General features: G+C 45.7%; 3 protein-coding genes; 1 reads left to right on the top strand and 2 right to left on the bottom strand.

Moving 5' to 3' along the window:
* Nucleotides 1-4,336: 4,336 nt before the first annotated feature.
* On the bottom strand, nt 4,337-6,048 carry GSTUM_00005722001 (uncharacterized protein; the record flags this gene model as incomplete). XM_002837802.2 has 2 exons in its annotated part: nt 4,337-5,924; nt 6,005-6,048. 2 exons carry the CDS (start codon nt 6,046-6,048, stop codon nt 5,246-5,248), a joined length of 723 nt encoding a protein of 240 aa, XP_002837848.1. The 3' UTR covers nt 4,337-5,245.
* Nucleotides 6,049-6,323: 275 nt separating this feature from the next.
* On the top strand, nt 6,324-10,915 carry GSTUM_00005721001 (uncharacterized protein; the record flags this gene model as incomplete). XM_002837801.2 has 8 exons in its annotated part: nt 6,324-6,801; nt 6,894-7,521; nt 7,584-7,765; nt 7,822-9,093; nt 9,262-9,516; nt 9,581-9,655; nt 9,700-10,618; nt 10,671-10,915. Exons 1-8 carry the CDS (start codon nt 6,466-6,468, stop codon nt 10,913-10,915), a joined length of 3,912 nt encoding a protein of 1,303 aa, XP_002837847.1. The 5' UTR covers nt 6,324-6,465.
* A 13,781-nt stretch (nt 10,916-24,696) lies between these two features.
* Nucleotides 24,697-27,089, bottom strand: GSTUM_00005720001 (uncharacterized protein; the record flags this gene model as incomplete). Its single annotated transcript, XM_002837800.1, has 4 exons — nt 24,697-24,894; nt 25,207-25,746; nt 25,814-26,827; nt 27,078-27,089. 4 exons carry the CDS (start codon nt 27,087-27,089, stop codon nt 24,697-24,699), a joined length of 1,764 nt encoding a protein of 587 aa, XP_002837846.1.
* Nucleotides 27,090-27,447: the final 358 nt, after the last annotated feature.

Raw genomic sequence — 27,447 nt, 5'->3', positions numbered from 1 at the left:
TGCTTCTTGATATTGTATGTATTCACACTATTGGTAACTCGGTACAAAAACTTATATAGTTGGTACTTCACAGTCAAATATTGCGTATCTTGTATACCTCTTTATTTTCGTAACTTGTGACAAAGCTTTAAAAAGGTTCTTTTGGTTATCCACAAACTTTCCAATATCCGGCCTTCATGTCCACACTCTATCAGCTCATCAGTATACTGTTGGTCTGATAGAACCGATGTACAATATTGTATCTTCTACTGAAAGCCAATTCTGGTTGCTAACAAAAGACCACATGCTGTAAGGACGCCTCCAACTACTGGGACTTGAGGTATACAGGCTTCATTCATTGTTGGAAAAGAGTTATTAGATATAGTAAGCGAGACAAGCCTTAAACCAGTGAGAAAATAAAAAAGGTGTGATTATAATAATAGATATTGTTTTATCATACTAATATTACTAAAATAGATTATATTGAATACAGTCACTAGACATAAGTCTTGGTGATTGCACTATCTGAAACATGATCAGTACACAGGTGGCATTGCACGACCAGGAAGCAATGGTAGAAAAATATACAACATTAAATACAACTAGTACTTCATATACCACCCTTTTACCTCAATCGCCGCAGCCACCATAGAAGGCATAGATTTCCAGAGCTTCTCAAAGAAGCTGTCTGGAATAGTGGCCCTGACATGGGATAAGACCTCAGCTAACCTATCCTGTACTTCTCAGCCCACCCCATAGTGTCTAGAATATCCAGATACTGCGTGTGAAGGTGGTGCGTAAGTTCTACCCAAGCATGTTCGATTGGGTTCAGATTGGGCGAGAGGGGTGGATGATCTTCCAGATCTGTAACCAGTATGGGTACTCAGTTATTAGTTTTGTTTTGCGTTATGTTTTAAGTATCACTTTGATACTTGGTTTGTTTTAAGTACCGTCTGATACTTAGTTTTATTTAGTGTTATATTTTAAGTATCGCTTTGATACTTGGTTTGTTTTAAGTATCGTTTGATACTTAGTTTTGTTTTGTGTTATGTTTTAAGTATCGCTTTGATACTTGGTTTGTTTTAAGTATCGTTTGATACTTAGTTTTGTTTTGTGTTATGTTTTAAGTATCACTTCGATACTTGGTTTATTTTAAGTATCGTTTAATACTTAGTTTTATTTTATGTTTTGTTTTAAGTATCGCTTTGATACTTTATTAGTTTTACCAAAGTGTATCGATTGATACCTTTAATCAGTTTTGTTCATGCCAGACATGAACAGATTTGTGTATTTAAAGACCACCTGTTTCTACAATAGAAAAGGCAGACTTCAACAGACAGTATTTCAATATACTTGGTTGAATAGTTACTTCTTTATTCCTCAGTACACCTCCAAAGCCTCCTTTAGTTCTCAGCTCTCGCCTCCTCTCTGGAAGAGCAGGCCACCTGCCAACTATCGTATCTTTTACCAATAACGTGATTAGCACCTTGCGAACACGTTATAAGATCTATATCATTTTCTTCCAGGCAAGCTAAGTTGTCTTTTGCGGTATAAACTCTCAGATTATCTTGCTGAAACAGTGGATCTTTAACCTCTGAGTGCTCAGCTATGTCTTCTATAACTAGTCCTAAAACAGACTCTAGCACTCCAATATTGACATGTCTGTCTACCTGGGCCTCCCTAATTGAGACCAATGGACCCCGCCTTTTCCCCCAAGGGCATGCCCCTACCATGAGCCCAGCCTCATTTGCCTTTGCTCTCCGTTGAATACAATCCACCTTCCACTTCTCCTGGGAGTTCTAAAACACCCAAATGTACCCAGGATCTGCCGATTTCAGCATGGTACACTTATCACTTTACAGGATCCCATAAAAATTATTAATCATCCAATCCTTTCTCTCTATAGTCCATACAAGTCTAGCACTAAAGTACTGTTCTTTTAATTTTGGTCTTTTCTGGGCAAGCCACTTGCGCACCTTCACATTACCAAGCACTCGATCGATTGTTCTAAAAGAAACATATGTTGTGTAACGTGTTCGCAAGGTGCTAATCACATTATCGGTAAAGGATACGATAGTTGGCAGGTGGCCTGCTCTTCCGGAGAGGAGGCGAGAGCTGAGAACTAAAGGAGGCTTCGAGGGTGTACTGAGGAACAAAGAAGTAACCGTTCAACCAAGTATATTGAAATACTGTCTGTCGAAGTCTGCCTTTTCTATCGTAGAAACAGGCGGTCTTTAAATACACAAATCTGTTCATGTCTAGCATGAACGAAACTATTCAAAGGTATCAATCGATACACTTTGGTAAAACTCCTTAAGTATCAAAGCGATACTTAAAACTAAACAAAACCAAGTATCAAACGATACTTAAAACAAACCAAGTATCAAAGCGATACTTAAAACAAAACATAAAAAAAAACCAAGTATCAAATGATACTTAAAACAAACCAAGTATCAAGGCGATACTTAAAACAAAACATAAAACAAAACCAAGTATCAAACAATACTTAAAACAAACCTAGTATCAAGGCGATACTTAAAACAAAACATAAAACAAAACCAAGTATCAAACGATACTTAAAACAAACCAAGTATCAAGGCAATACTTAAAACAAAACATAAAACAAAACCAATAACCGAGTACCCGTACCAGTTACACGTTGTGTATCAGTTACACAACTCCAAACAGGTCATCACATGATCATCCTTGGTGGCGCCTATTATGGTGCATTTGTCTCGGCGATAGAGGAGTGTAGGTCTTCTAGATAGGGGGAGATTCTCAATTGATCCTTACCTACATGCTCTAGTGAGAACATTCCACACTGTCAACCAGGACCGACCAATTAGATGTACAACAGTAGATATGGTCTGAAAGGGGAAGAGAAAGGCAATAACCATGCCATTTATGACATTTGTGAGCTCCCAGTGTGCCGTTTTAGTCTGATACTAGGATCGATGTACTCCTTTGGAAGGCATTGTGAGCTTTGTTTGTATAGTAGTGTAACCCAACCGGTAATGTGTATGTGATATTTCTTCTAAGTGGTAGTTTTTATTCTCACTTAGCACTGCTGACTAAGCTTTTACCAAGACTCTTGTCTAGTGACTGTATCTTATGTACATATAAATAATGTACCTGCCTAAACCTTATCTTTATTGTTCTACATCAGATAAACAAATTTTCTATAGTCCTAATCTAAATCTGGTTGTGTTTGGTGTTGCTGGATTCCAATGTCTGGACTTTGTAATCTCTGGACTTTGGTTTTTAAGTCCCAACTTTAAGTCCAAATCCTAGTCTAACCCTGGCCTGCCAAACAGGTCCTAAGACTTCCCCCCAGAAAAGGTAAAATTCTAATAAATGCATTCAATGCTGGCTCATTTTCCAAAAAAATATTTCGATTTTTTATAATTTTTTATGATTGTGTTTTCCTGCTTAGAAGTTGAAGAGTTATTTTCTTGGCAATGGGTGAAACATTGCATTTTGCTGGCATTCACAAATATTGGCTGGTATTCTACAGGGAGGGATGGGGATTCGCTGGTATTGTGTAGGTATTCTCAAAAAGAATGAGATAATGTGATTGGGTTTTGGTTCAGTTGATGCAATTTCTTTTGATGGGGTTGAAAATGGGGGGAGGTGATGGATGATGGTTGCCGCGCACCTTGGGGGGTCGGTTATTTTTGTTAACGAACAATTTATACATATATAGATAGAGTGAGCGATCATGACCGATCATGATCTGATTGTGGCCATTACTACCTGTAGGGCCCACCTATTATTACATTGATAAGCTGATCATAACATATTGGTCCCCACGAGTCTCCGCTAGATATTGCTTGGATCATATTTCCTGGTTCTCTATTAACAATGGTATCATTGCATTGAATTAGTTAATGCATTTTCTTGGCTTGATCAGGTGTTTTAATAGAGGTGATTATGATGTACATTATTTTCACTAGTGACTTTTTGTGAATATTATGCACTTTAGCTCTATTGTTCTCTTTCACTATTCCGAGTCTTGTCTGGCCTAACTTTATGCTCAATTGTCAATAAAAAACCTAGATGACAGTTTCTGGATCACAGAGTGTTTGGAAGGGCGTTGTTTACAAAGCATGTTTAGTGAAATTTCGTAAACGTGTTCAGCAAAACACGTTTTGAGATGACAGTCATCTCAAATGGCAGTCTAGTGAAACAGCCCCTTAGTTGGTGCCCAGCGCTCCTAGTCGAGTATTCAGTTCTTACAAACCACCTACCCACCTATGATACTTGTACTATGACACCGCCCTACCACCCAACCAGAGAAGCTCAGAAATATCCCAACACCAACAAATCAATACAGCCTGAAAAAGTGCCCATATTGGGGAGTTACTCAATGAGTTTCTCATACAGGATATGTAACAGATGTCTGCATTCTGGCCTGCTTGCCGTCCCATGCTCGCCCACCCCAGCCGTCATCAAGTCTACGCCCGCTAACCGCTTGCCAATACTCCGGTGAGATATAAATCCCTAGTTTTTTCTGTTAATGGCATCTCAATCAATGATTGGCTCGGCAGGGGAGAACTACGGATGAGCAGTTCGATGCAACAGACGCCAGCAGAGGAAAATTCATTTTTCCTCTGGATCACACGGTTGAGGTGAGACTTCTAAAGCCGAAGCGGATATCAAGGTCGGGAATGGAGCCTGAGCCAAAGATACCAGGAACTTGAACACAAACCTGAGCAGGATTGAGTCCAGTAATAACAATCTTAAGTGGGAAATTCCTGGCTCCGGCCGTGGGCACGGTCCAGTCGGGAGTGGGGGCGGGAAGTTCGGGTTCGACAACACTATCGAAACCAATATGATATTAAAAGTCAGGTGGCCAATGTCAAGACCAAGCCGGAAAGCAGATTGGCCTGCTGGAGTTGAGAATGAAAGAGCACATGCAGTCCCGCCCCACCCAACTCAGACCGGAGATTGAAAACGATCGTTTACTCAACCGACGAGAGTATTAAACACGTTCCCGTTTTTTTTTTCTTTTTGTTTTATTACTTTTCTGCTGATCAGGTGGCTAGTTAGCTAGAGAAACGAAGTTACAAGACCTGTGATGAGTATCCTTGGAAACCGAACCCACATCCTTTTATCATGCTGCCGGTGGCCTGGAATATACGCCAGTATCTCCGTTATCAACTGCTTCAGATAGTGACCTACCTAGTCTACTATACCACACTCCCACCCCCTACAACTTCCAATACTACCAAACAAAACGCCCGCCTTCCATCCATCCACCCCCCGACTAGCTACCAATCCCCTTACCCCCCCTCCGTTCCTCCACCATCCTCCGATACCCCTCCACTATCCCCCTCCTCTCCCCCGCCAACCCCTCCCTCCTAGCCAAACCACCCGAACTCTTCGGCACCCCCTCAACATCAGCAATCCCGCACGAGTGCAGCACACTCTTAGGCTTAACAAGCGTCGGTGGAGCCTTCGCAAAATCCGAGAACTTAACCGCCAGTCGCTTCTCCGCGAGCGCAGCCCAGGGGTCGGGACTAACTGCACGACCTTTATTCCTTCCGCGCTCACGCTTTCCCCCTTCCCCTCCCCAAGCTTCTCCTTCACTATCACCATCGTTGGGGCCACCGTGGGCAACAGAAGTAGGCTTAGCTCTTTCCCTCTTCTTCTCCTTCGCGCGCTGTGCTTTGCTACTGCCCCCTGGTTTCAGCGTTATTCGCAGACTGGCGTCGATGCGACGGTTGAATTGCCGGAGGGATTCACTAGGTTGGATTTTCAGCTCTGAGGCCAGGTGGGGCTTCTGCGATTTCGTAGGGGGGTCGTCGAGGCCGTTTGGCTTGGGTTTGCTTTGTTGGATGCGGGAGAGGAGGCGGGTAAATTCCCTTGGGGTATCGTCATCAGCTTTCCGGGAGCGTTTGCGCTTCTTTGTTGGAGATTGAGCTATCGGAGTTGGGAGGTCGTAGCTAATTTTATTTTTGTCAGCAGGTCCGAACAGTTATGGAGGGGGTGGGGAAGTGAGGGGAGGGGGGGGAGGGGGAGAAACTCTATCTTAGGCAAGTTCTTTTTGCGGCCTTTTTTGTTTGGCATTGCGAATCCCTGCAGACAGCCAATATCTTGACGGTGATGGTAGTGGGGGAATGGAGATGTAAAATGAGATTGATTTTGAATATTCACATTTTTCATCCACAACCCTAACCCTTATCAATCATAAGCCTCAAAGCTTGGCGAAGATAGTTGTATCATCGCAATCTGCGGGTAATTTGCATGTAAATTTCCGCGATAAGCTAATATCCAGTTATCCCTACGACACTCTTTGTATACAAAGTTCCCTCACACGATTACCCGCCCCGCAACCTGCCTCCCGTAGACACCCCACTCGAGTAAGCTAACCCACCACCCCCAACAACCTGCGCGACCAACACAACATAAACCCGAATTCCCACCCACATACTTTACCGACGGCAATAAGCAAATACACACACCCATATACAGAAATATATACACATGCCCCCGAAGAAAAAGAGTTCCAGATCATCCGTGGCCGAGAGTCCGGAGGCATCACCACCCCCACCATCCCCCGCGGGTTCCTCAGCGAAGAAGTCGAAAGCGAAACCGGGGACAAACAAGGCTAGCAGGACGACCGTTGGATCTAAGGGGAAAGCTCCCGTTGTTACTAGTAGTGAGGCTGGGAGCTCCGCCTCTGCCTCTAAGGGAGGTGAAAGTAGGACATTAACGGTGCAGCAATTAATCGGGGGGTTATCCTGGACCGGGAAGTTACCACAGACACTGTTTTATGAGCACTGTATAAAGGCAGGATGGAATAAGCCGGACTATTATGTTGTATGCAGCTCATTCCATGCTTCCCCGAGCACATTGACGAACATATCTACTAATAGAGTGCTCCTTTTCCTTTCCTTTTAACACAATAGAAGAAGGACGCCACGAAAGGTTTCGTATCGTCAGTAACAGTGACATACAGCAATCCCAAATCCAGTCACACAGAGTCAATGCGCTATACACCGCCCTTCGAGATGCCCGACGGCACTCCAATAAACCTACAGATGGCCTCTGCACTCGAGGCCAGGCACTTCGCCGCTACTTATGCCCTCCACCGCGTTTCCTCCATGAAGAATATCCACATGATGCTCCCGCCGACACACAAGAGCTACTGGGCTATATTCGACGAGATCAAGAGGATGGAATTCGCAAAGAATCATGCGTGGATGTACGTTGCTGACCCATTCCTCGACAAACGAGAGTGGTTGGCGGCGGAAGCTGCCAAGGCGAAGGCCCTGGCGGAGGTTAAAAAGGAGAAGCCTGCCGAGGTGGTCGATGAGAAGATGAAGGGGTGGTATCGAGTTCCTGTTGTGGACATGGGGATTAGTCAAAGGAGGGAAGTAGAAGGGTTGGTCCGGAAGTATCATGTTTGGAATCCGGTTGGGGTCAGCATGACCAGGGATTTGATGTCGAAGGTCGTTTCGGAGCTTGTTAGGTTAGATTTCAAGAGGGCGCATGTTGAAGAGGCTTGCGATTGGGTGAAGGACAAGGAGGAAGCTTTAGGTGGGGGCTCTTGTGGGGATACTCTCCTTTTAATGAGGAGATTGTGGCTAATTGGGTGGCAGAGTGGTTGTTAATTCATGTTCCGGAGGATGACCTTCCGGTCAGGTTTTTGCCGGGGAATTATGCTACCGGTGTGACGTTTTCTTCTGGGGATCTGCCCATGGAGTACGCTGCTAAACGCATGGCTCCTCATCCACAATTGTCATTGGCGTTGCTAACTCTGTTCCAGGATTATCTGTCACTGGTTACTCTCTAGATCTCTGTCGTGAAATTCTCGCCCTCAACGCCGGAGATGAAGAGCGTGCAGCAGAAGCTTTGATGCAACTTCTAGTTTACGGCTGCCAAAAGACTCCCCAAGGCACTAGGGAAGAGTCGTTGATTTCTTTCTCAGATACCGACCTCTGGACAGAGGAAATCGGCACTCTGGCGGCAATCTGGGGCCCCGAGAGGTTCACCCAGATTACGCCCACTCACTTCAAAGTGCTGCTTTCCAATCCCCCTATACAGGGCTCGAAATTGCCCAAAAAGATATTTCTAGAGATCCGGAAGCCGACCTCGGCGACTTGGGAACTAGAATACCCGCAGACGATCCCGACATTCACACTTTCCACCGAGGATGATGGGGACGATAAATTGTCGGCGCAGGTCAAGCTCAGTATCATCAAGCAGACAGCAAAGCATGCAAGCACTCTTCTTGGAGAGCAGATGATATTTACAGCGGTAGACTGGCTAGAGAGCAATATCGCTAGAATTGTCCAGTCCCCGGGTAGACTTTGCGATGTCACTAGTGGTGTTACTGGCAGCAACGAAGATGATGTTCCACCCCCGAACAAAGCCAGCAGGCAAACCTTCCGACATCGCAACTCAAGAAACTCTGGGGCCATTGATTGGACTCCCGGTAAAGAAGCTAGTATGCGATTACTCGCGACCAAAAAGGCCAAATACTCTTTGCCCGATATGCAAAACATGCTGCAAGTACGCATGCGCCTACCGGCATGGGATCTAAAGGAAGAAATAATTGGCGCCGTGAATGATTGCCAGGTCACGATTATTAGCGGTGAGACTGGAAGTGGGAAGAGTACACAGGCTGTCCAATTCATCCTAGACGACATGATCGACCAGCATCTAGGACATATCACGAATATCATATGTACCCAACCCCGCCGTATTTCTGCTCTAGGCTTAGCGGACCGAGTCAGCGATGAGCGCTGCTCCCGAGTGGGTCAGGAAGTCGGGTACGCAATCCGCGGCGAATCTAAGCAGAATCCCGCAACGACCAGGATCACGTTCGTCACCACAGGTGTTCTCCTCCGGAGACTCCAAATGGGCGATACCCTCGATGAAGTAACCCACATATTCGTCGACGAGGTGCACGAGCGTAGCCTCGATACAGACTTCTTGCTAATCCTATTAAAAAGGAAGTTGGCTGCTCGGAAGGATCTCAGAGTAGTGCTCATGAGCGCTACTCTTGATGCGAAGATTTTCTCAGACTATTTTGGCGGGGAGGGTAAGGTCCGTAGGGTCGAGATTAAGGGTCGAACGTTCCCCGTTGAGGATTACTATCTCGACCAGGTTATTGTCAAGACTGGGTTTAACGGTGGGGGGAGGTTAATGCCTGTCAAGGCTGCCGATCATGAGGATGTTCGGGGGGCGGATCCGAGGGTTGCTAGTATTATCATGAGTTTAGGGGACAGGATAAATTATAACCTCATCGCAGCCACGGTCGGTACTATCGATGAGATGCTTGGATCTCATGACGGAGGGATTCTAATATTCCTACCAGGTAATCCAATCACATTCTCTCACTCGATATTATTGCTCACGGATGCAGGGACTATGGAGATCCAACGATGCATCGAAGCTATCAAGACCTTGCCATGTGGGATAGAGCGCTTTCACGCACTGCCTCTTCACGCCTCCCTCACTCCCAACGACCAGCGTAAGGTCTTCCCCCAACCGCCCAGTGGCAAGCGCAAGGTCATCGCAGCAACCAACGTCGCGGAAACCTCCATCACAATTGAGGACATAGTAGCAGTAGTTGACACTGGGAGAGTGAAAGAAACTTCATACGATCCCTCCAGTGGTGTCGTCAAACTTCTCGAAACATGGGCCTCCCGCGCAGCATGCAAGCAACGTCGCGGCCGCGCCGGCCGTGTCCGCGCCGGCTCGTGCTGGAAGCTCTACACCCGCAACGCGGAAAACAAAATGGCTGAGCGGCCCGAGCCAGAATTAAAGCGCGTTCCGCTTGAGCAGACCTGTCTCGCGGTGAAAGCGATGGAAGACGACGTCCGCGGTTTCCTAGCGGGGGCACTAACACCCCCGGATACCATGGCAGTAGAAGGCGCGATGAGACTTCTCGAGCGCATGGGTGCGATAGCAGACGATGATCTGACTGCCCTGGGAAGGCACTTGGTTCTCATCCCGGCGGACCTCCGTTGCTCCAAGCTGATGGTGTACGGCGCCATATTCGGCTGCTTGGACGTTTCCGTGACGATCGCTAGCATACTCACCACCCGAAGCCCATTTATAAATACCCCCGCGACCCGTGATGCCTGCCAACTCGCGCGCGCATCCTTCGCCCACGGGCAAGGGGACCTTTTAGCGGACTGTCACGCCCACCAGGAATGGACGCGCCTCCGCCAAACAACCTCAGTCAGGGACGTCAAGCGTTGGTGCGAAGAGAACCATCTAAGCCACCATACACTTCTCGACATATCCTCGAATCGAGCACAGTACATTTCCTCCCTGAAGGAAATCGGGTTCCTCCCACTCTCATCTTCATTCAGCGATTTCGCAAGTCTAAATCAAAACCAAGAATACGCTGTCCTCCACAGAGCGCTCATCGCCGCGGCCTTCAACCCGCAGATTGCGAGGATTGCATTACCGGAGCAGAGATTCGCGGGGTCCGCTAGCGGCGCGTTAGCTGTAGACCCGGAGGCGAGGACAATCAAGTACTATACGCACTCCTCCGGCCGCGCCTTTGTCCATCCTTCTTCCACGCTCTTCGGCGCAACCGGTTTCACCGGCGACGCTAGGTTCTTGAGCTACTTTTCGAAAATGGAAACTAACAATAAAGTCTATCTCAAAGACGTTACACGTATTCTCCCCACTCCCTAATCCTCTATACCACTATGCTAACTTGGGAATAGCGACAAACGCATACTCCCTCCTCCTCTTTGGCGGTGCACTAGAAGTCGATACTACGGGGCGCGGTATCACGGTCGATGGATGGCTCAAGTTGCGAGGGTGGGGAAGGATCGGGATTCTGGTCGCTAGGCTGCGCGCCATGCTTGACCAGGTGTTGCAGGACAAGATTGACGACCCGGGCTTGGAGCTCGCTGGGAACGAAGTTGTGGCTTGTGTGGCGAGGTTGGTCGGGAGTAATGGGGTGTGATTGGTGGTGCGGTGGAGCGGTGGAGCGGCCTCGCCGGGGGGAAGGGGGGCGCGGAAGGGGAGAAGGGGTAGGACTTGTTAGGTTTAGTGGCGTTCCTTTTTTGGAGAATGAATGATTAATGACCGGACTAAGCTCAACCGGGCGGTTTATTATGCTATTGTAGTATCATAGAATATAACCTGAGCCACAACAGCGCAGGCGGTGGGCATGCAGACGGGCAGGGAGAAACCTGAAACCCAAGATTGGTCATGGACCCGAGGAAACCTTCCGAGTCTAAAGCTATTGCACACACACACACACCTCCCACCTTCCTCCCCTCTGAAAATTCCTACTACCTGTGCCAAGGTTCCCACCCCTTCGAAAGACGCTAAGCGACCTTCGAGGGCGGTGGCACTCCAGAAGAGTGCCTAACAGCTCAACACAAGTAATAGCTCAACGTGAGATTTTTTGTGACGGAGGAGTATAACAGTCAACGACTAACTTGCACAGCGGTGGAGAGAAACTAAAGGACTATGCGGGGGCTATGGTAGGACATGCAAAAAGGCGTAAGGTAAGAAGAAAAAAAACTTTACACTCTCTTTTCTAAATTAACAGTAAAGACAGGTGTATAAGTAAAACATAAACATATCCCCATCATTCCATGAATCACCACATGTATCCGTATCTCTCCAAGCATGCTACCCTTTCCTCCATACACTCCCATGATAACAACGGAAAGACATGTCCGGTGAATCTCCTGTCAATCTCTCAACCTCCACACTAATCCATTAAACTGATTGTCAGACTTCCAAAACCTCCACAATCTACCCCAATCGACCAACATCAATCTAGAACCTTCAACAAGATTTAGTATAAATGAGGAGAAATACTTACAATATGGTACCCAATTTCATGGCAAAAAAGCTTGCGCTGCTTTTGCTGGGTATTTCTATCCTTCACTGCCCTCCTCATCTGCTTTGAAATCTCATTTCACTGTTTTTTGAGTTTGTTTTCGGCTTGCTTTTATGCACTATCAAGTGTTCTTTACTCCTTTTCCAACAACTGCTCTACTCTTTCCTACTCTTTTTGTAAGACGATTACTCGTGCTTCGTGCGCATAGAGGGTGCCGCATTTTTGGATAGACCTCCAATGTAACGTGTTCGCAGGGTGCTAATCACGTTATCGGTACTAAGTACGATAGTTGGCAGGTGGCCTGCTCTTCCAGAGAGGAGGCGAGAGCTGAGAACTAAAGGAGACTTTGAGGGCGTACTGGGAAACAAAGAAGTAACCGTTCAACCAAGTATATTGAAATACTGTCTGTCGAAGTCTGTCTTTTCTATCGTAGAAACAGGCAGTCTTTAAATACACAAATCTGTTCATGTCTAGCATGAACGAAACTAATCAAAGGTATCAATCGATACACTTTGGTAAAACTCCTTAAGTATCAAAGCGATACTTAAAACAAAACATAAAACAAAACCAATAACCGAGTACTTGTACTGGTTACATCCAACTTCACTTTTGCCGTGCAGCACAAGCCATTTCTGCTGCTTTAGTGTTCTGAAGGTCTTCAAAAGCCAGTGCCCCAGTCTTAGCTTGCGGTAGGCTGCCCTTCAGATACATCTGAAGGCTCTGAATTGTAGCAGGTAAGAGTTTACTAATCTTGGATAGTAGGAAATGGACACTTCACTTGAGTGAAGAAATTGTTCATGGGGTAGTGGGATGGTTTGTGGAATCATGCTCGATGGAAGGAGGTGTCTGAGGTTGTGATATTTCCACTTCTTCAATAGACAATAGTTTGTCCAGTATGATAGAGGGATTAAAGGGAAGTAGTCAGTCTGCTTAAATGCTGAAATGATCATTGTAGGCTTAAACTTGTGTGTGCAAATTGAGTCTAGTGCAGTAAGAAACTCCACTTTGTCAAACTCGGAACATCCTGTTCTCGTAGCTGTATCAACCACCCCCGCATGATAGTACTTATAGGGTTGAAAAACTACAACATCTAAAGATTGTAGAAGATGAGTACAATGAGGTGGCAGACAAAATGGAAGAATTTTTTTCTCATCACAGAACTTAATAAATTCTCAAGTACAATGTGAATTATGCCCATCAAGGAAAAGCAATCGCCATGTTCCAACTTGATGCTTTAACAAGTATTTTTCAAAATAGTGATGTAACCGGTACTGGTACTTGGTTAAGGGTTTTGTTTTATGTTTTAAGTATCATTCTGATACTTAGTTTGTTTTAAGTATTATTTGTGAATTATGCCCATCAAGGAAAAGCAATCGCCATGCTCCAACTTGATACTTTAACAAGTATTTTTCAAAATAGTGATGTAACCGGTACTGGTACTTGGTTAAGGGTTTTGTTTTATGTTTTAAGTATCATTCTGATACTTAGTTTGTTTTAAGTATTATTTGATACTTGGTTTTGTTTTATGTTTTGTTTTAAGTATCATTTTGATACTTAAGTTGTTTTTACCAAAGTGTATTGCTTGATAACTTTGATTAGTTTCATTCATATTAGACATGAACAGATTTTTGTATTTAAAGACCACCAAATTCCATAATGGAAAAGGTAGACTTCGACAGACAGTATTTCTGTTATGCGGAGACAACTTAATAGACTTCAAAGTTGTCTAGGCCAATCGAGATTCGTTTCTGTAGACGGAGATTGTCTAGAAAGGCTCAGACTTGGCTCGTTTCATTTATGACTACTAGGAGTGATGTAGAATAGGTAAAGTAGGGTAGAATCGTAAAAACAATATTATATTGTTAAGGTTTCTTCTCCATTACTTGATGATGTCTAAAGCTTTGGGAGGCACTTCAATATTTATATTCCACGTCTGAGTGTTCACGGACTACATCTATTTATTATACAACTATGTACTTCTTCAATCGTAATTCGCGACGTCGAGTTTTCTTCCAAGGTGTGAACACCTGTGGACCCTGAAAATCATCACACCCTCTTCGGTAATTACGATATTTCTTCTTAGGAAGCGTGCTGTCCCCAATAGTAGTATCCCGATTAGCAGAGTCTTCAGACTTATGGCCTAGTCCTTAAGTCGAACTGAGTTGGCTCCAATTGTCTTCGCCATTCATAAAATGATCAGTTTTATCCACGGCTATATCTGCAAAGGTGGTCATCATTACAACCATTGTAGGTCGTCTGACTCCGATCCTTTGTAACTCCATACTCAACCGATAGATTTTCTTAGGATGACTTCCTATTAACTCGTAGGAAGCTATTCCACCAGATTGGTAATTAATCCCTCGGTCGGCAACCCTTGGTTACTCTCTGGGTAGTAGGTTTCAGTAACCATTGTAGTATTGAGAATCACCCCATAGCTACGATGTGTTCCGAAACCCAGTTGCAACACTTTGTAAAATTTGTTTGCTTCTTTGGTAGTGTCTTTTGGAGTTCTAGACTCTTCTGGTAGATGTAAATGTATTGGTCTCTAGTAGAGATCCTTTACCATTTGATACCATCTCTTTGTACGAAATCGTCCTGTTACTTATGGCCCATACCAAAGGTATCATGTCTTTGGAGCCTCGTAACTCTCTGAATAGTTGATGGAATCATTCCGTTCCACTTCTCAGACCTAGCCGATGGTCCCCTCTCATATATCCTGCGAACAGGATCCGGTCGGACAGACAGCGATGACGTATATGGTGTTATTCTAACACCTTCAATTCTGTGGTAATATAGTCACAGGACGCAACTGAGATTGATATATATGATGATGTGCGGGCCCCATAAGGGAGCTGGAGGGGGGTGTTGGAGACCAGAGATTCCAATTCCGAGTGGGGTTACCCTACTTAGGGTGGTTCCTAGGTATCGGGTTCTGGTATTCCTAACAATTTCAATATACATAGTTAAAGAGTTACTTATTTAAGTTTTCCCAGTACACCTTTGAAGACTCCTTTAATTTACAGCTCTCGCCTTCTCTCTAGAAGAGCAGGCCCCCTGTTAACTATCGTATTCTCCCCAAAATGTGATTAGCACCTAGCAAACATGTTACAGGTAAAGCCATTTCAAAACTTGCATGTTATTTGAATACCCAGATTCCGAAACACTAAGCAGAACATCATCCAGAAGATCAGTCTTCATAAACCAATCTTCTATAATCATAATTCCTGATACAATAATCATAGGCAGAAGTGCCTTGCCATCACCATTTATCGTTTCAATAACTGTTATAAGCTCATAATTACCAGAGCTAGTAAACGAGAGTAACATCCAGGCTCCCAGATAACCACCCATTGGTCACACCCAATGCCAATCTTGAACCCCATCTCATCAAAGTTATAGCAATCAGAGGTGAAGATTCCTTTTTCTTTGATGATTGTCTGACACTGGACAAACCATGTCTGGAGATCATCAGTGCAGTGAGCTTACTTACCCTCAACGTCAGTGGTTTTTTGCTTAAATATGTGGTATTTAAGATACCTCTGAAGAAACCTACAAGTTCACATGTGACTCACAATAGGAGCTGGCAAATTGGTATCATGATGGGCTTGGACAAAGATAGAATTGGCATAGGTACCCATTTTGCGATATTAGTGGGGAAGACCCATTGTATCAAATCTATCAAAGAACTGATACCGCGTCTGCTTCTGATTCAGTGTCAACTTCATTGTTGATAATATCCAGTGCTGCCATGATTGCCATCCTTGGAACTGTGCTCATAGTTATGATTCTAGCACACCAAACTCTCTTGCCATAGCAGTAATGTAATTGGTATGGGTACTAGGTTATTGGTTTTGTTTTATGTTTTGTTTTAAGTATCGCTTTGATACTTGGTTTGTTTTAAGTATCATTCAATACTTGGTTTTGTTTTATGTTTTGTTTTAATTATCACTTAAATACTTGGTTTGTTTTAAGTATCTCTGTAATGATCCCTCGTTGGATGGTTAGTTCTTGGTGATGGGGAACGATACTTCTCTTTTCTTTCTTCTCCTTTCTTCGTCTTACAATAGCCTAGGCCTCTGCCTAAGTTACCGATAGTACAAGACCTCTGTCTTCTATCAGGAATGCCTATCGTAAGCTTTCTCTAACTCTTCTTTGTGAAAAGCTTTCCTTGGCATAACTATATCATTGCAATAAAGATAAAGATCGTAAAGGTGTTTTATATTTATTAAAATAATAAGAAGGAAAAGTACTTAGAACAAAGTGTGAAGAACCTATCCTCCTCGGCCGCATCAGCCTCCTTATATAGTATTCTTCCCACCAGTAGTCATGTGATCCAAAGTGGTCACATGTGCGAAACCAAATCATAACAAACTAGTCATGTGACCAAAGTGGTCACATGCTCAAAACTCATGACTTCATAGCGAGGTCATGTGCAAAAACTCATAAACTAATCATAACGCAATAAACAAGTCATATGTCTCAACTGAGTCATATGCGTGAAACCCATGACCTCCTAACGAGGTTATGTGCGAAACATAAATCATATGCGCAAGGCTTACCCACAAGGTACACTCGCAAGGCATACTCACTAGGCGCATATCCCATGACTCATATTTGAGCCATGTGCAAAAGCATCACAAATCCCACACATAACAAATCATATAACTCGAATGAGTCATATGTGTGAAACAATAACATACCTGTGACTCATAACCATGTATCATGTGAAAACCTTTTCATGCCAAGCTACATTCGTGACAATCACTTTGATACTTAGTTTTGTTTTATGTTTTGTTTTAAGTATCATTTTGATATTTAAGTAGTTTTACCAAAGTGTATCAATTGATACCTTTGATTAGTTTCATTCATGCTAGATATGAACAGATTTGTGTATTTAAAGATCGACTCATTCTACAATGGAAAAGGCAGACTTCAACAGATAGTGTTTCAATATACTTGGTTGAACAGTTACTTCTTTGCTTTCCCAGTATACCATCAAAGCCTCCTTTAGATCACAGCTCTCACCTCCTCTCTGGTAGAGCAAGCCACCTGTCAACTATCGTACCTTTACCAATAACAAGACTAGCACCTTGCGAACATGTTACAAGCAATATTTGGATACTCCTCCTCTGCAATTTTAACAATTGCCAGCTTTATCCATTTCTAAATATCTGCATATTGCTTGGTTGACATCATAAAGCTTGTGATTTGCTGGGTCTGGTAGCAATAGATGGTAGAGAGGGGAGGGAGTGGTGTGTATCTGAAAATCTCACTTTGAGCTGTTACTTGAGTTGAGCTGTTAGGCACTCTTCTGGAGTGCCACCGCCCTCGAAGGTCGCTTAGCGTCTTTCGAAGGGGTGGGAACCTTGGCACGGGTAAATGCGTATTTCGCTAAGGTATGATACGAGCAATCTTTTGCCGAACAGTGCGAGAGAGAACCTATGAATCGAGTGGAGCAGAAGACATGATATCGGTGGTTAGGAAGCATAGCCCCTACCACAAAGAAAAGAGGAATAAAGAAGGAAGTTGTGCTTTTTTTCCTTACTCCTTTCCGAATTTCGCATATTTAGAGTGACCGGTTGTCAGGATTGGGCCCGCCATCCAGTTTTGTTATCCTGTGCGTTAGGGAACGGACGGTTACCGCACCATAGTACGAGTAGAAACTCGAACGCTTGAACCATGTGCAATGTCGTTGGCCTTTCCTCTCTCGGTAAGCTCAATAAGTCTTTTCTTTCCCGTCCCGAAGGGGGAAAGGGGCTTTATTCGTTTTTGTTTTTGCCCCCTTTCCAGGGAAGGGAATTTTGGACCTCATACTTGTACGAGTACATAATTATCACAAGGTTCAAGTTTTTGCGGTACTTAACAATTCACAAATTATCCGGACGTCTTGGCGCTAGCATCTGGATGCTTTATCGTATGGTACCGGTATTGGCTGTCGGGTAGTTGAGGAAGCCGGGAGTAATCGGTACCGGTACTGTATCGGTTCCTCATGGACACTGGTATGATAATACTATGATACTTGAATGATATGTATGATGCAGTGCCGGACAACCCCCCCAACCTAACTCGCCCCCAAAATGGCCCAACTTCAAACTCTCCCAACACAGCAATCACAAGCCCTAAGCCCAAAAGCCTCTGTAAGAGGGCCTATGATAGCCCATGATTGGCTAGAGAATTACTTGTACAGTACGAGTACGGGAAGAGTTTAAAGGAGTTTCCGCTTGCGGTGATGCTGGCGCGATTCAAAGCTTTGTTATTTTTGCTCTGAGAGCTGCCAAACTAACACCATTCAAGCTAACTATATCGAGTAATGTCTTGGTGACACTAATCCCAATGAGGTAATCGATGCCGGTCTTAGCTCCAACATAACCTATTTAACCCAAAGAGGAAAGTGTATTTTACCATTTATCAAGAGACCATGGATTAACACAAGTCGATTTTCAATATCCGTCACTCTCGGCAGTCTGTACCTGCCAATCCTTTAGGGATTCGATTGCCATGGCTGCTCTTACGTAAGGGATAGTTGAGTGGAGATGTATCATAAGTGGGGTGCAGTGCTTAACCATAGGACAATTAAAACAACCTTTTAACCGGGAGCACCATCAACCGATCAAACTCGAACACATACCATTCCAGTAGCCTAACTACTGGGGGCGAAGCTAAAGACTTTGAAGATGTACTAATTGGATGGAGGGATTCGAGGTTAAGATATGATAGGGTAAGTCATAACCGATATATAGCACGGGCTTGATCCCGTGGAAGGTTGTATGGCAGGCAGGTACAGTACCGTACTTGTAGTCTAGGTAAGACAATTTGGGTTTTGGCACTGTACTCGTACAAGGCTGGACTGCGCTCGAGCACCGTTCCTGCTTCTGGGTAACGAAACCAAAATAGTAGGACTGCCGGTACCCGCCGGCAAAAAGGCCTTACCAAGGGTTAAAGCGCGATAACACATCCCCCCAACAGAACGCCCAACCATCAACGATTTTTATAAACTCATCTCAAGCGATCAAGTTAGCTGGTCAGCTAGCCAACCCCGAATCACGATACAGTACCGGCATGCGGTCTTGACATTATCCCCCTTTCCATCCATCCCTCTTTCCCAAATGCTCGAGGAGGAGGAGGAGGAAGGTGAAGTCGTGCCCACTGGAATGGATGGATCCACAGAGTTGGCGGGTCAATCACGAGCCCCTCTCGCAGAACAAGCAGGTCACATGTGTCACGGGGAGCTATCCCTTCCCCCGCGTGCACTTCCTTCGGCAGTACCTGGCTTGCGCTTGGGAGTAAATTATTTATAATCGCAGGGCCCAAGGGATGCAGGTATGATATCATGCCAATCCTGTCTTACCTGCAACGAGGTTTCAGTGTGGTGTCTCGTATCAATAGCTTAGTAAGCAGTAACCCTGGAACCTGAACGAAATAGCTAAAAGTTACCTGTATCCCCGCTATTCTTACGCTGCTCCCAACACAGTATGATATATGATACCAAAAACCAAGCGCTGGGTACTATGGACGATGCAAGTCTAAGGTACTTGTAACACGGCCGAGTGCGGTCATCACCAGCCTCCTCCCTCCCCTCGCTTTCTCCCCAATCCTCCCAGCATCATACCCCAGGATCTACCACTTCCCTCCCTCCCCCCCCCGTCCTTAACAAATGAAACAAATTTAGTCAAAACCCTCCGATAAGTCAGACAAAAACCCGCGGCCAACCACTAAAATTCGGGTCTTACAAAAAGCTGGTCCTTCCCGTGGGCTGTGTGTCCCGGATGCGTGAGTACTTGTACCAACCATGGTAGGGTGGTGAGAACTGGATGTTTTAGAATGAGACCTCCGGTGTTATACTGGACCCGTACCGTATAACGCTTGCTATTCCTCCGGAAAACATATATCTTGACCTGATTCGAGCTGACTCGAGCGCAGGACCTATCACCACACATCACCGTAGAGTGGTTTACTGTACAGTACCACAGCATTTGCACTTGGAGTCGTATTAATTAATGATTACCTCGCTCGCTCGCTAAAAAAATAAAATAAAACTAGAAACAAAAATAAAAAGAGACGATAACCTTTCCAAGTTAGCTTTAGTATCTCAGCACCAGTGCTAGTACAGTCCGATAGCAAAGATCTCACTGCACACCTCACTTACTAAACTAAGTCCATAGAAAATTACTATAGTCGCTAATGATGTATGATAGATAGAGGAAACTCCACCACAAACACCCTAGCCTTCCAGAACTTCTCAAAGGGATGTGACGTGCAAGTTGAGGGGGTGGTCTTCCCTTTTTTTTCACAGGCTTACACCGCTCGACGAGATCGACAGGGCAGGGCTTGAAACACTCAACTACCCCCCCCTCCTTCCCCTTCTCTCCCCACATAAATCGATTTGTATGATAGTCTACTTACCATAACCGGCACCGTCAAAAAGCACCCGCCTCCCCCTCACACCTCTACCTTCTTGAATTCTCAAGTCCTGTGCAGGAGAAAGCAGAGAAGAGAGAAAAGAAAGAAAAAAAGAAAGAAAAAAAGGGGGGAATGATGACAGATGAGGACGTAGCCCTCATCACCGTTCTTATAAACTTCCTCAGCGCAATATGGAGCTACTTCTGCATCTCCGCCTCACTGGACCGACGAAGCCGTGCTTACAACCTTATGCACGATACTGAATTGGCATGGCATGCTCTATGGACTTCTTGTCAAGTACTCTATCCCCCCCCCGCTTCCCCCTCTCCTCCACAGCTAACCAACCGACCGACCGTAGACTTTCGCCCTCCTAGTCTCGTTCACCAACTTATTACTACTACTTTACATTGCTGCGCGAGTATACGCTTCGTTCATAGATACGCTTAAGGCGCAGGTCGACCTTCGGGGGAAGGTACTGTGGGTTCTTGTAGGTGTCGGATGCATGCTTGTCGGTCCCCCGACGGCATTTTTGCCGTGGAAATTGACGTGCATTGAGACGGGGAGGTTGGATGAGAATATTTTCATTCATTGTGGGTTTCCCTCTTCTACCCTCTTACCTTGGCTTGAGTGGTTTCGGGGGGGGCGTTGCGCTGACGGGTTGGTTGGTCGTAGGGGATGGTTGAACGGAGGGGTGGTCTCTGTCTCCTGTGGTTGATTGTGGAATGCTCGAGATTGGGTCAGTGACGGCGATAGGACAGTTTCCCTTTCGACCATTCAGATTTCCCCACTCCCGCTTCTTTTCACTCCAACTTTGCTTTTTTTTTTTTTTTTTTTTTACTTCTTCCATCCGTTCAACATCGTAGGGGTTTTCGGCGCTTCCAGGTTCATGCTTTACTCGTTATTCATTCCTTCATTGATTATTCCCGGGGATATCAGGGGTGTGGAGTTCGTCATTACCATTACTCTAGTACAGTACACACTCGTTAATTCACTCCTTCCATTCCCTTTTCCACCACCTCTTGTTCAAAAAAAAAACACTCTCCATCATATGTACCATATCTCTACGCCAAAAGCATTAAATTCGCCCATCATAAACTCACCCCTCCACCAATTACTCATCCACCCCAACATTCATTCACTCCCCACCGCAGAATTGACCATCCATCCATAAGGCGCCAAGTGAGCCAGCATAAATCATCACCCCCCTTCCCAACCCCCCGCGCTTACTCCTTCCCCACTCCAGGTAAGTCTCTTGTCATGGAGAAGCACTCGGTCTTGGTACGGTATCGTATCAGAATATCCATCCATCACGGTAAGGAGGGAAATTTCCGTCATGATTATTCCATTTCGGAGAAATTATCCTCCGGTGAGGTGAGGTGCCCATCGCCGTGACCCGCCATTACACACCGCACACCCCACACGGCTATAGATAGCATCGCAAGCGGAGGAGACCCAACAACGACATTCTCTGCAGCAATAAATAGATAAATAAATAAATAAACGAAGCGCAATCGGCACATCAACAGCAACACACCGGGCCAGAACAGAAACGCAACAGCGGTTACGCAATATTTTCCCGAGAAAAACTCGAGAATAGTATTAAATGCATTCCCACGCTTGACTGAGATGGTGGCGACATCGGGCACACCAAGCATAACTCCAACCCCCACTCGCACTCTCGGCTTCGCACCCGGGAGGAAGCCAGAACTGGACGGGGGGGCGAAAATGTATACCCCCGTCCAGTCCGTCCTTCCTTCCTTCCTTCGATCTGTGAGCACGACATTCCCTCACAAATAACGACGGTCTCAAAGGAGAAGAAAAAAAAGGTGAGAGGGAGATTATATTCCTGTGACGGCCGGACCGTCCTCCGCCCAGACTTAGGCGTGGTGGGGGGGGATCCGCGAGGACAAAGGGGTATCCCACCAGGAGCGAGATTCCCGTCGAGTTGTTAAAATCCCCATCTCGCCTCCCTTTTCGTAGGGGTAGACCTCCCGGAGCCGGTTCGACAGCGTGCTCTACGCCTTCTCTGGGTCCCGGGGAAGGAGGGAGCTTTCAATAACTCGGCTTCATATCATATCACTCGTTTGTAATGACCATCACGAATGGTCAATCTCAAAGCGCAATCCCAGTGATATCAACAACCCCAGGCAAGTGGTCATGTGTAGCGACAAGTCACTCGTCATTAAAAGAACTAGAGATGGACCGTCTTCCGGTTAGTAGAACCGTCTGAGGGAAGAGGGGAGAGCAAAATCCAAGCTCGCCCGACCGACACACTACCCATTGCAAACGCCAGAGTCTCCACCCGTCAGCTCATACCCAACATAGCACCCCTAGGAATACCCATCCAGAGGGCGCCGAACCCAGATCATCCATCGTCAGATCAAGACGGACACCCCAGAACTCAAACACGCAAAAAGAATAACGCTAAAAACGCCGAACGAACGGACGGACGGACGGACGGATGGATGGATGAATAAACATGCAAGCGTCATGCAGATAAAGCAAGTACAAATCACCCAAATAAACCTCGAATAAAAATATCCTCCTAGAGGAGTACGCCACGGACCCCAGGACAGACAGTCAGATAGATAGATATATAGATATGCACAGCATGCAAAGTACGATACCGCAGTAACGCTTTTTGAACGGGGCAACATGTGTGCTGGCGAGCGGATCAAATCTGCTCTCTCTCTCTCTCTCTCGTGCAATTCGAGTGATCAACCGTGACTGCGATACTCCGCTTCACGATTCGTGCCGTCTCGTATCGTATCGTAGCGGGATATGTCTACCACTCTGTCCCCGCCAGTGATAGTAGAGAATGAGGCGCGGGCGGTGCGTGCAGTAGACAGGAGTGAGCAGTGTCATGCCGATACAAGTGGTGTCATTGCCTGAACGAAGGAATGAATAGAATTGCTAGTCTACTGTACTAGATGTACGAGTACCGGTTACTGCACCTTGTCAGTGGATCGGATAGTTCTACCCGGGAAGGAGAGGTTAGGATTGTGGATGGTGGTGAGGTGGGTGGCGGGGTGGATTGATTGATGGCTGACTAGCTAAACCAGCTGGAGTGCTAGTGCGGCAGATATGGAATTGCAAACGTTGCTGGGAACGTATCATACGCGATATGTGGCTGTCTAAATTTAGGTAAATTTTGTATGTACGAGTATAGGTGCTCAAATGCGCAGATAATCTACGAGTGCCATACAAGTTTTTGATCCTCGTGTTGAGGACTTCTAGTATCGCACACCCTTGCCCGGGGCATGCACAGCACCACCATCCACTCGTATCTCCACATCGCAAGTGATAGATTCGGCGCCACGCTGCAACCTCAAGTCCTACCCAAGAGCACTACCAACCCCTAAAACACATTGACTCGGAACCGTTAAAGTGAAGTCCAGTCCATTCCATCCATTCATGAACATCGTATATGCACACCCTAACCCATCCACGCCCCACCAACCGAATAAAATAACCAACCAACCAACCAGCCCAAAACGCACAGCGTGAGCCACAAAGATGTATGAAAGAACTCCCACATATGAAAACTAAGGAAACGATAAACAAAAATATACAAACACAAATAAGATTGTAATGATAGACCTGGTGAGTTAGTTAATAAGAATCGATAACCCAAAACACCTCTATTGCAAAACACGAGAAATGGAGTACGGTACCGCCCGAAAGGGCGTATAGGAGAGAGGGGTAAGGCAAGCAAGGAGATAGAGATAAAGAGAGGGACATAAGTTAGTTATGTAGTTATGTAATTGGTCAGTACGAGGACATGACATCAGACTGCAATAGCCGCCACACAAAGAACCAAAAAGAAGAGTAGTTGTCTTCCCCGGTTTCGTAGGTAGGCAGGCAAGTGGGGAGATACACATTAGCACAAGTGATCAAGGCTTCCAAGTCATAAGGGACAGGGAGCGGGGAGGGTGAAAGAAAAGAGGAACAATGAAGAAAAAATGAAAAAAATGAAAAAAAATGAGAAAAATGAATAGGAGTAAGAATAAGTTTAAGAATTTGTTTGAAAGAAAAAAGTAGAAAAAAGAAAACACTAAAAATAAGAAAAAGCAACCCGCATCCATCCATCCATGATCCATCCATCCATCCATCCATCCCTCCATCCCATCGGACGAGTAATTAATCGATCCGCCATCTTAAAAAAAAAAAAACGTGAAGGCGGCCAATGGATAGGATAGGATAGGACAAAACCAGTGCTTTTTTGAATCGATAGGAGCAAGCAAAACAAGATGAAGTGTAGAGGTTGATAAGGCAAGACAGGAATAGGAAGGCAGGTGTCACCCCTCTCATCTGGCAACAGTCCATCCTTTAATCAATCCCTTTAATGCGATACCGTAACCCCCCTCCGACGTGCGCCCCCTCCCCCGTTTTTTTTTTTAAGTTACCCCTCTTTCACCCCCCACCACTAACACAACCAACCCCATTACCACCACATACCATTGTCCCCGACCTCCTGGCGATGAACCTTTTTACTCATCATCACTGCTCTCCTCATTCTTCATCCAGTTCTGAACATACAAACTAGCACGTTTGTACCGCCGATCAGCAAACTTATCGTATACCGCACCGTGGTGAGTCTTCGGCTTCTCGCAGCACTCGACAAGGGTGTGGATCAACGGCTCCAGCTGAGAAGCAGTGTAACCCGAATAAAAGGTGTGTGCAGGTGTCTGTTTTGAGCATTGTGATTAGCCGATGTCGGTCATGTGATTCCATGTGAGGGTAACAGCAGTTTCGAAAGTAAACGAGAAAAAAAAAGGGGGGGAGACAGGGAATCGAGTGGAAGAGATTGGTGGTAAAAGTGAGAAAGAAAAAACCTTTTGGCGCAAGTATGTGTTGGCCATTGGGGGGGGCAGAAAACGGGTCAATGGCAGACAGGGGTATGTGAACCAACTGAAGCGTTGAGATAAAAAAGAAAGGAACAGGAGAAACAGAAAAAATACAATAAAACGATAAGCTGGAAGCGAATGAAATAAACCTACCCACTCTCCCTTCCTCAACATATGTCTGGCGAGACAGTGCGCTCCGGCAGCGAGAAAGCTTGGAGGGCTTCCAACGAATCTCTCATCCATGACAGTGATCTCCAAGAAGTACTTTGCTAGCGTTCTGGTCTCAAGATCATAATCGTCGGCCTTGCTGATTCTTCTCAAGAAGCTCATCGGTCCGGGCCAACCAAGTTCATAATGCAACATCGAAAGCATAAATCTCTCCGCCTTGAGAATCTCTTCCGCGGTATAACCATTGTCGACCATGTACACAATCTCGTGAACAGACGGGCAGTTGATCTCCTCATACTTGGCGGCGACAAACAGCGCTGTGGCTCCGACAAGTTGAAGCTTCCCGAGGGAGACAACCTTGGCCGAGAGGAAGCGATCGACATAGTTGGAGGTGAGGAAGAGAGTCTCGGGAAGAAGGTTAAACCGGGTGTGAACCTGGACGAGCCAGTCCATGAGAATCGCGCGCATTGACCATTGGATCTCGGATTGATGATCCATGTAATGTGCGTTCGGCAACATCTTCGCCTATATCACGGTATAAATTGTTAGCAAAACTCTAGCGCAATTAATAATGGTGTAACATAGTACTAACCTCAAGCTCACGCATATACTCGAAGATTTCATCGCCATATTCCGCAACCATAGAAATATCACCCTCGTCCTCGTCGTCAAAGAACTCCCGCTGTACCTTGCTCAATTCCTTCCGGGTCTGAGACGTGATCTTTGGCACAAGAACTTGCGTGGTAACCCCAGTAGTATTATCTCCGGCACGCGCTCTTGCGCTGTTGTACTCAGTCTCATCATCATCTCCTTCATCGCTCTCATAGTCTGAGATAACCTCATGTTGACCCTTAATAGCCTTAGCACCGCCCGGAGCCTCATCATCCTCCGAAGCGTCTTCGTCATCATCATCTTCAGCTTCAGCTGCGGTGCTCTCTTGATCCTCATCCAAGTATCTATCAGAGTAGGATTGAGATGCTTGGTCCGAATAGACTGGAGATTCACCCTTAGCTTGATGTTGCTTTATTCTCAAAAGACCCGACAGAGGCCTAGACGCACGACCCTTGCTACGGGGCCGAGTAGCTTGTCTACCGAACTGCTGCGATTCCTTCTTAACGACCGCATCTCGCGAAACCTTTGGACTGGTTCGCTTGGGACTAGTCCTCTTCGGGCTCGGGCGCTTGTTATCTTGGTAAACTGTGGTCTTTCGGACAATGTTCCTCGATGGAGCAACGTGTTGAGACGTGACCGAAGACTGGGAAGCGATCGAAGAAGCTGGCTTGAGTCCCTGGACTCGCTGAGCTGGTTTCGAGATCGCGCCAGTGGCCTTCTGACCTTGCTTATCCTGAACGACAGTGACACCACCCTTGCTACTTTCCTTGCCTGAGGTAGTAACATTGTTACCCTTGCCTGTGTTGCTGACATCGCCGAACGCGGTCCTGCGGGCAGCGGCTCTGAGGCCGACTCCAGTGGATTGCTGCGATTCCATGTTCCCCAAAGCAGCGTTGGCAGCGGCTGAAGAGACGTTGTTGGCGGACTTGTTGTGGATTATAGGACGGTTTGCGTTCTCGTCTTGACGGCGAATAGCGCGAGAGGGACGTTGTGGCTATAGGCAGGAAAAAAAACGCGTTGCGTTAGCAAGAAAAAATATTTTTTCCCCCAGATCGAGTTGTGGATGTGTGTTATTGGATGCGAGTGGGTGGATGCATCTGAGAGGGAGAGAGGGGAGAGAGGGGTGGTTATGCAAGTTTTCCTATGGGGGCTTGGGTTGTGGGGATGAATGTGCGTTTCAGGTTGGAAATACAACCATACAGAACATACCGTAGCAGGTACGATGAAAAGAAAATTTTACTTACTTTGGCATCCATTTTTCTATCCAAGTTGGCGAGAATAATATCAATGTCGAAATTCGATCAATAGACCGTTGATTCGATTAATATATCAAGTTGATAAACTACCTTTGAGAGTTTAGCGGAAAGTAGCGACGGTTGGTGGGCAAAAAGTAGCAAAGGAAGAAATCACTTGAAGTCGGAGGAATCCACTGTCCGCTTAAATGTATTTGAAAGAGAGAGAGAGAGAGAGGTCAAAATGAAAAGGAAAAGAGGAGAAGGAGGATTGTTGTGAATGAAGGAAAGAGGGAAGCAGAGTGGTGGAGGAAGTGGAGAAGGAAGTTGATGTTTTGGCGTCTTGAGTCGGTCGAGGTCTCTTCGCGTAATGCTTGGTTGT

Source organism: Tuber melanosporum (genome assembly GCF_000151645.1).
Source record: "Tuber melanosporum whole genome shotgun sequence assembly, scaffold_20, strain Mel28".
In the NCBI taxonomy this organism is placed as follows: domain Eukaryota; kingdom Fungi; phylum Ascomycota; class Pezizomycetes; order Pezizales; family Tuberaceae; genus Tuber; species Tuber melanosporum.
Note: the sequence above shows the minus strand (reverse complement) of the source record. Positions and strands in the feature narration are given on the sequence as shown.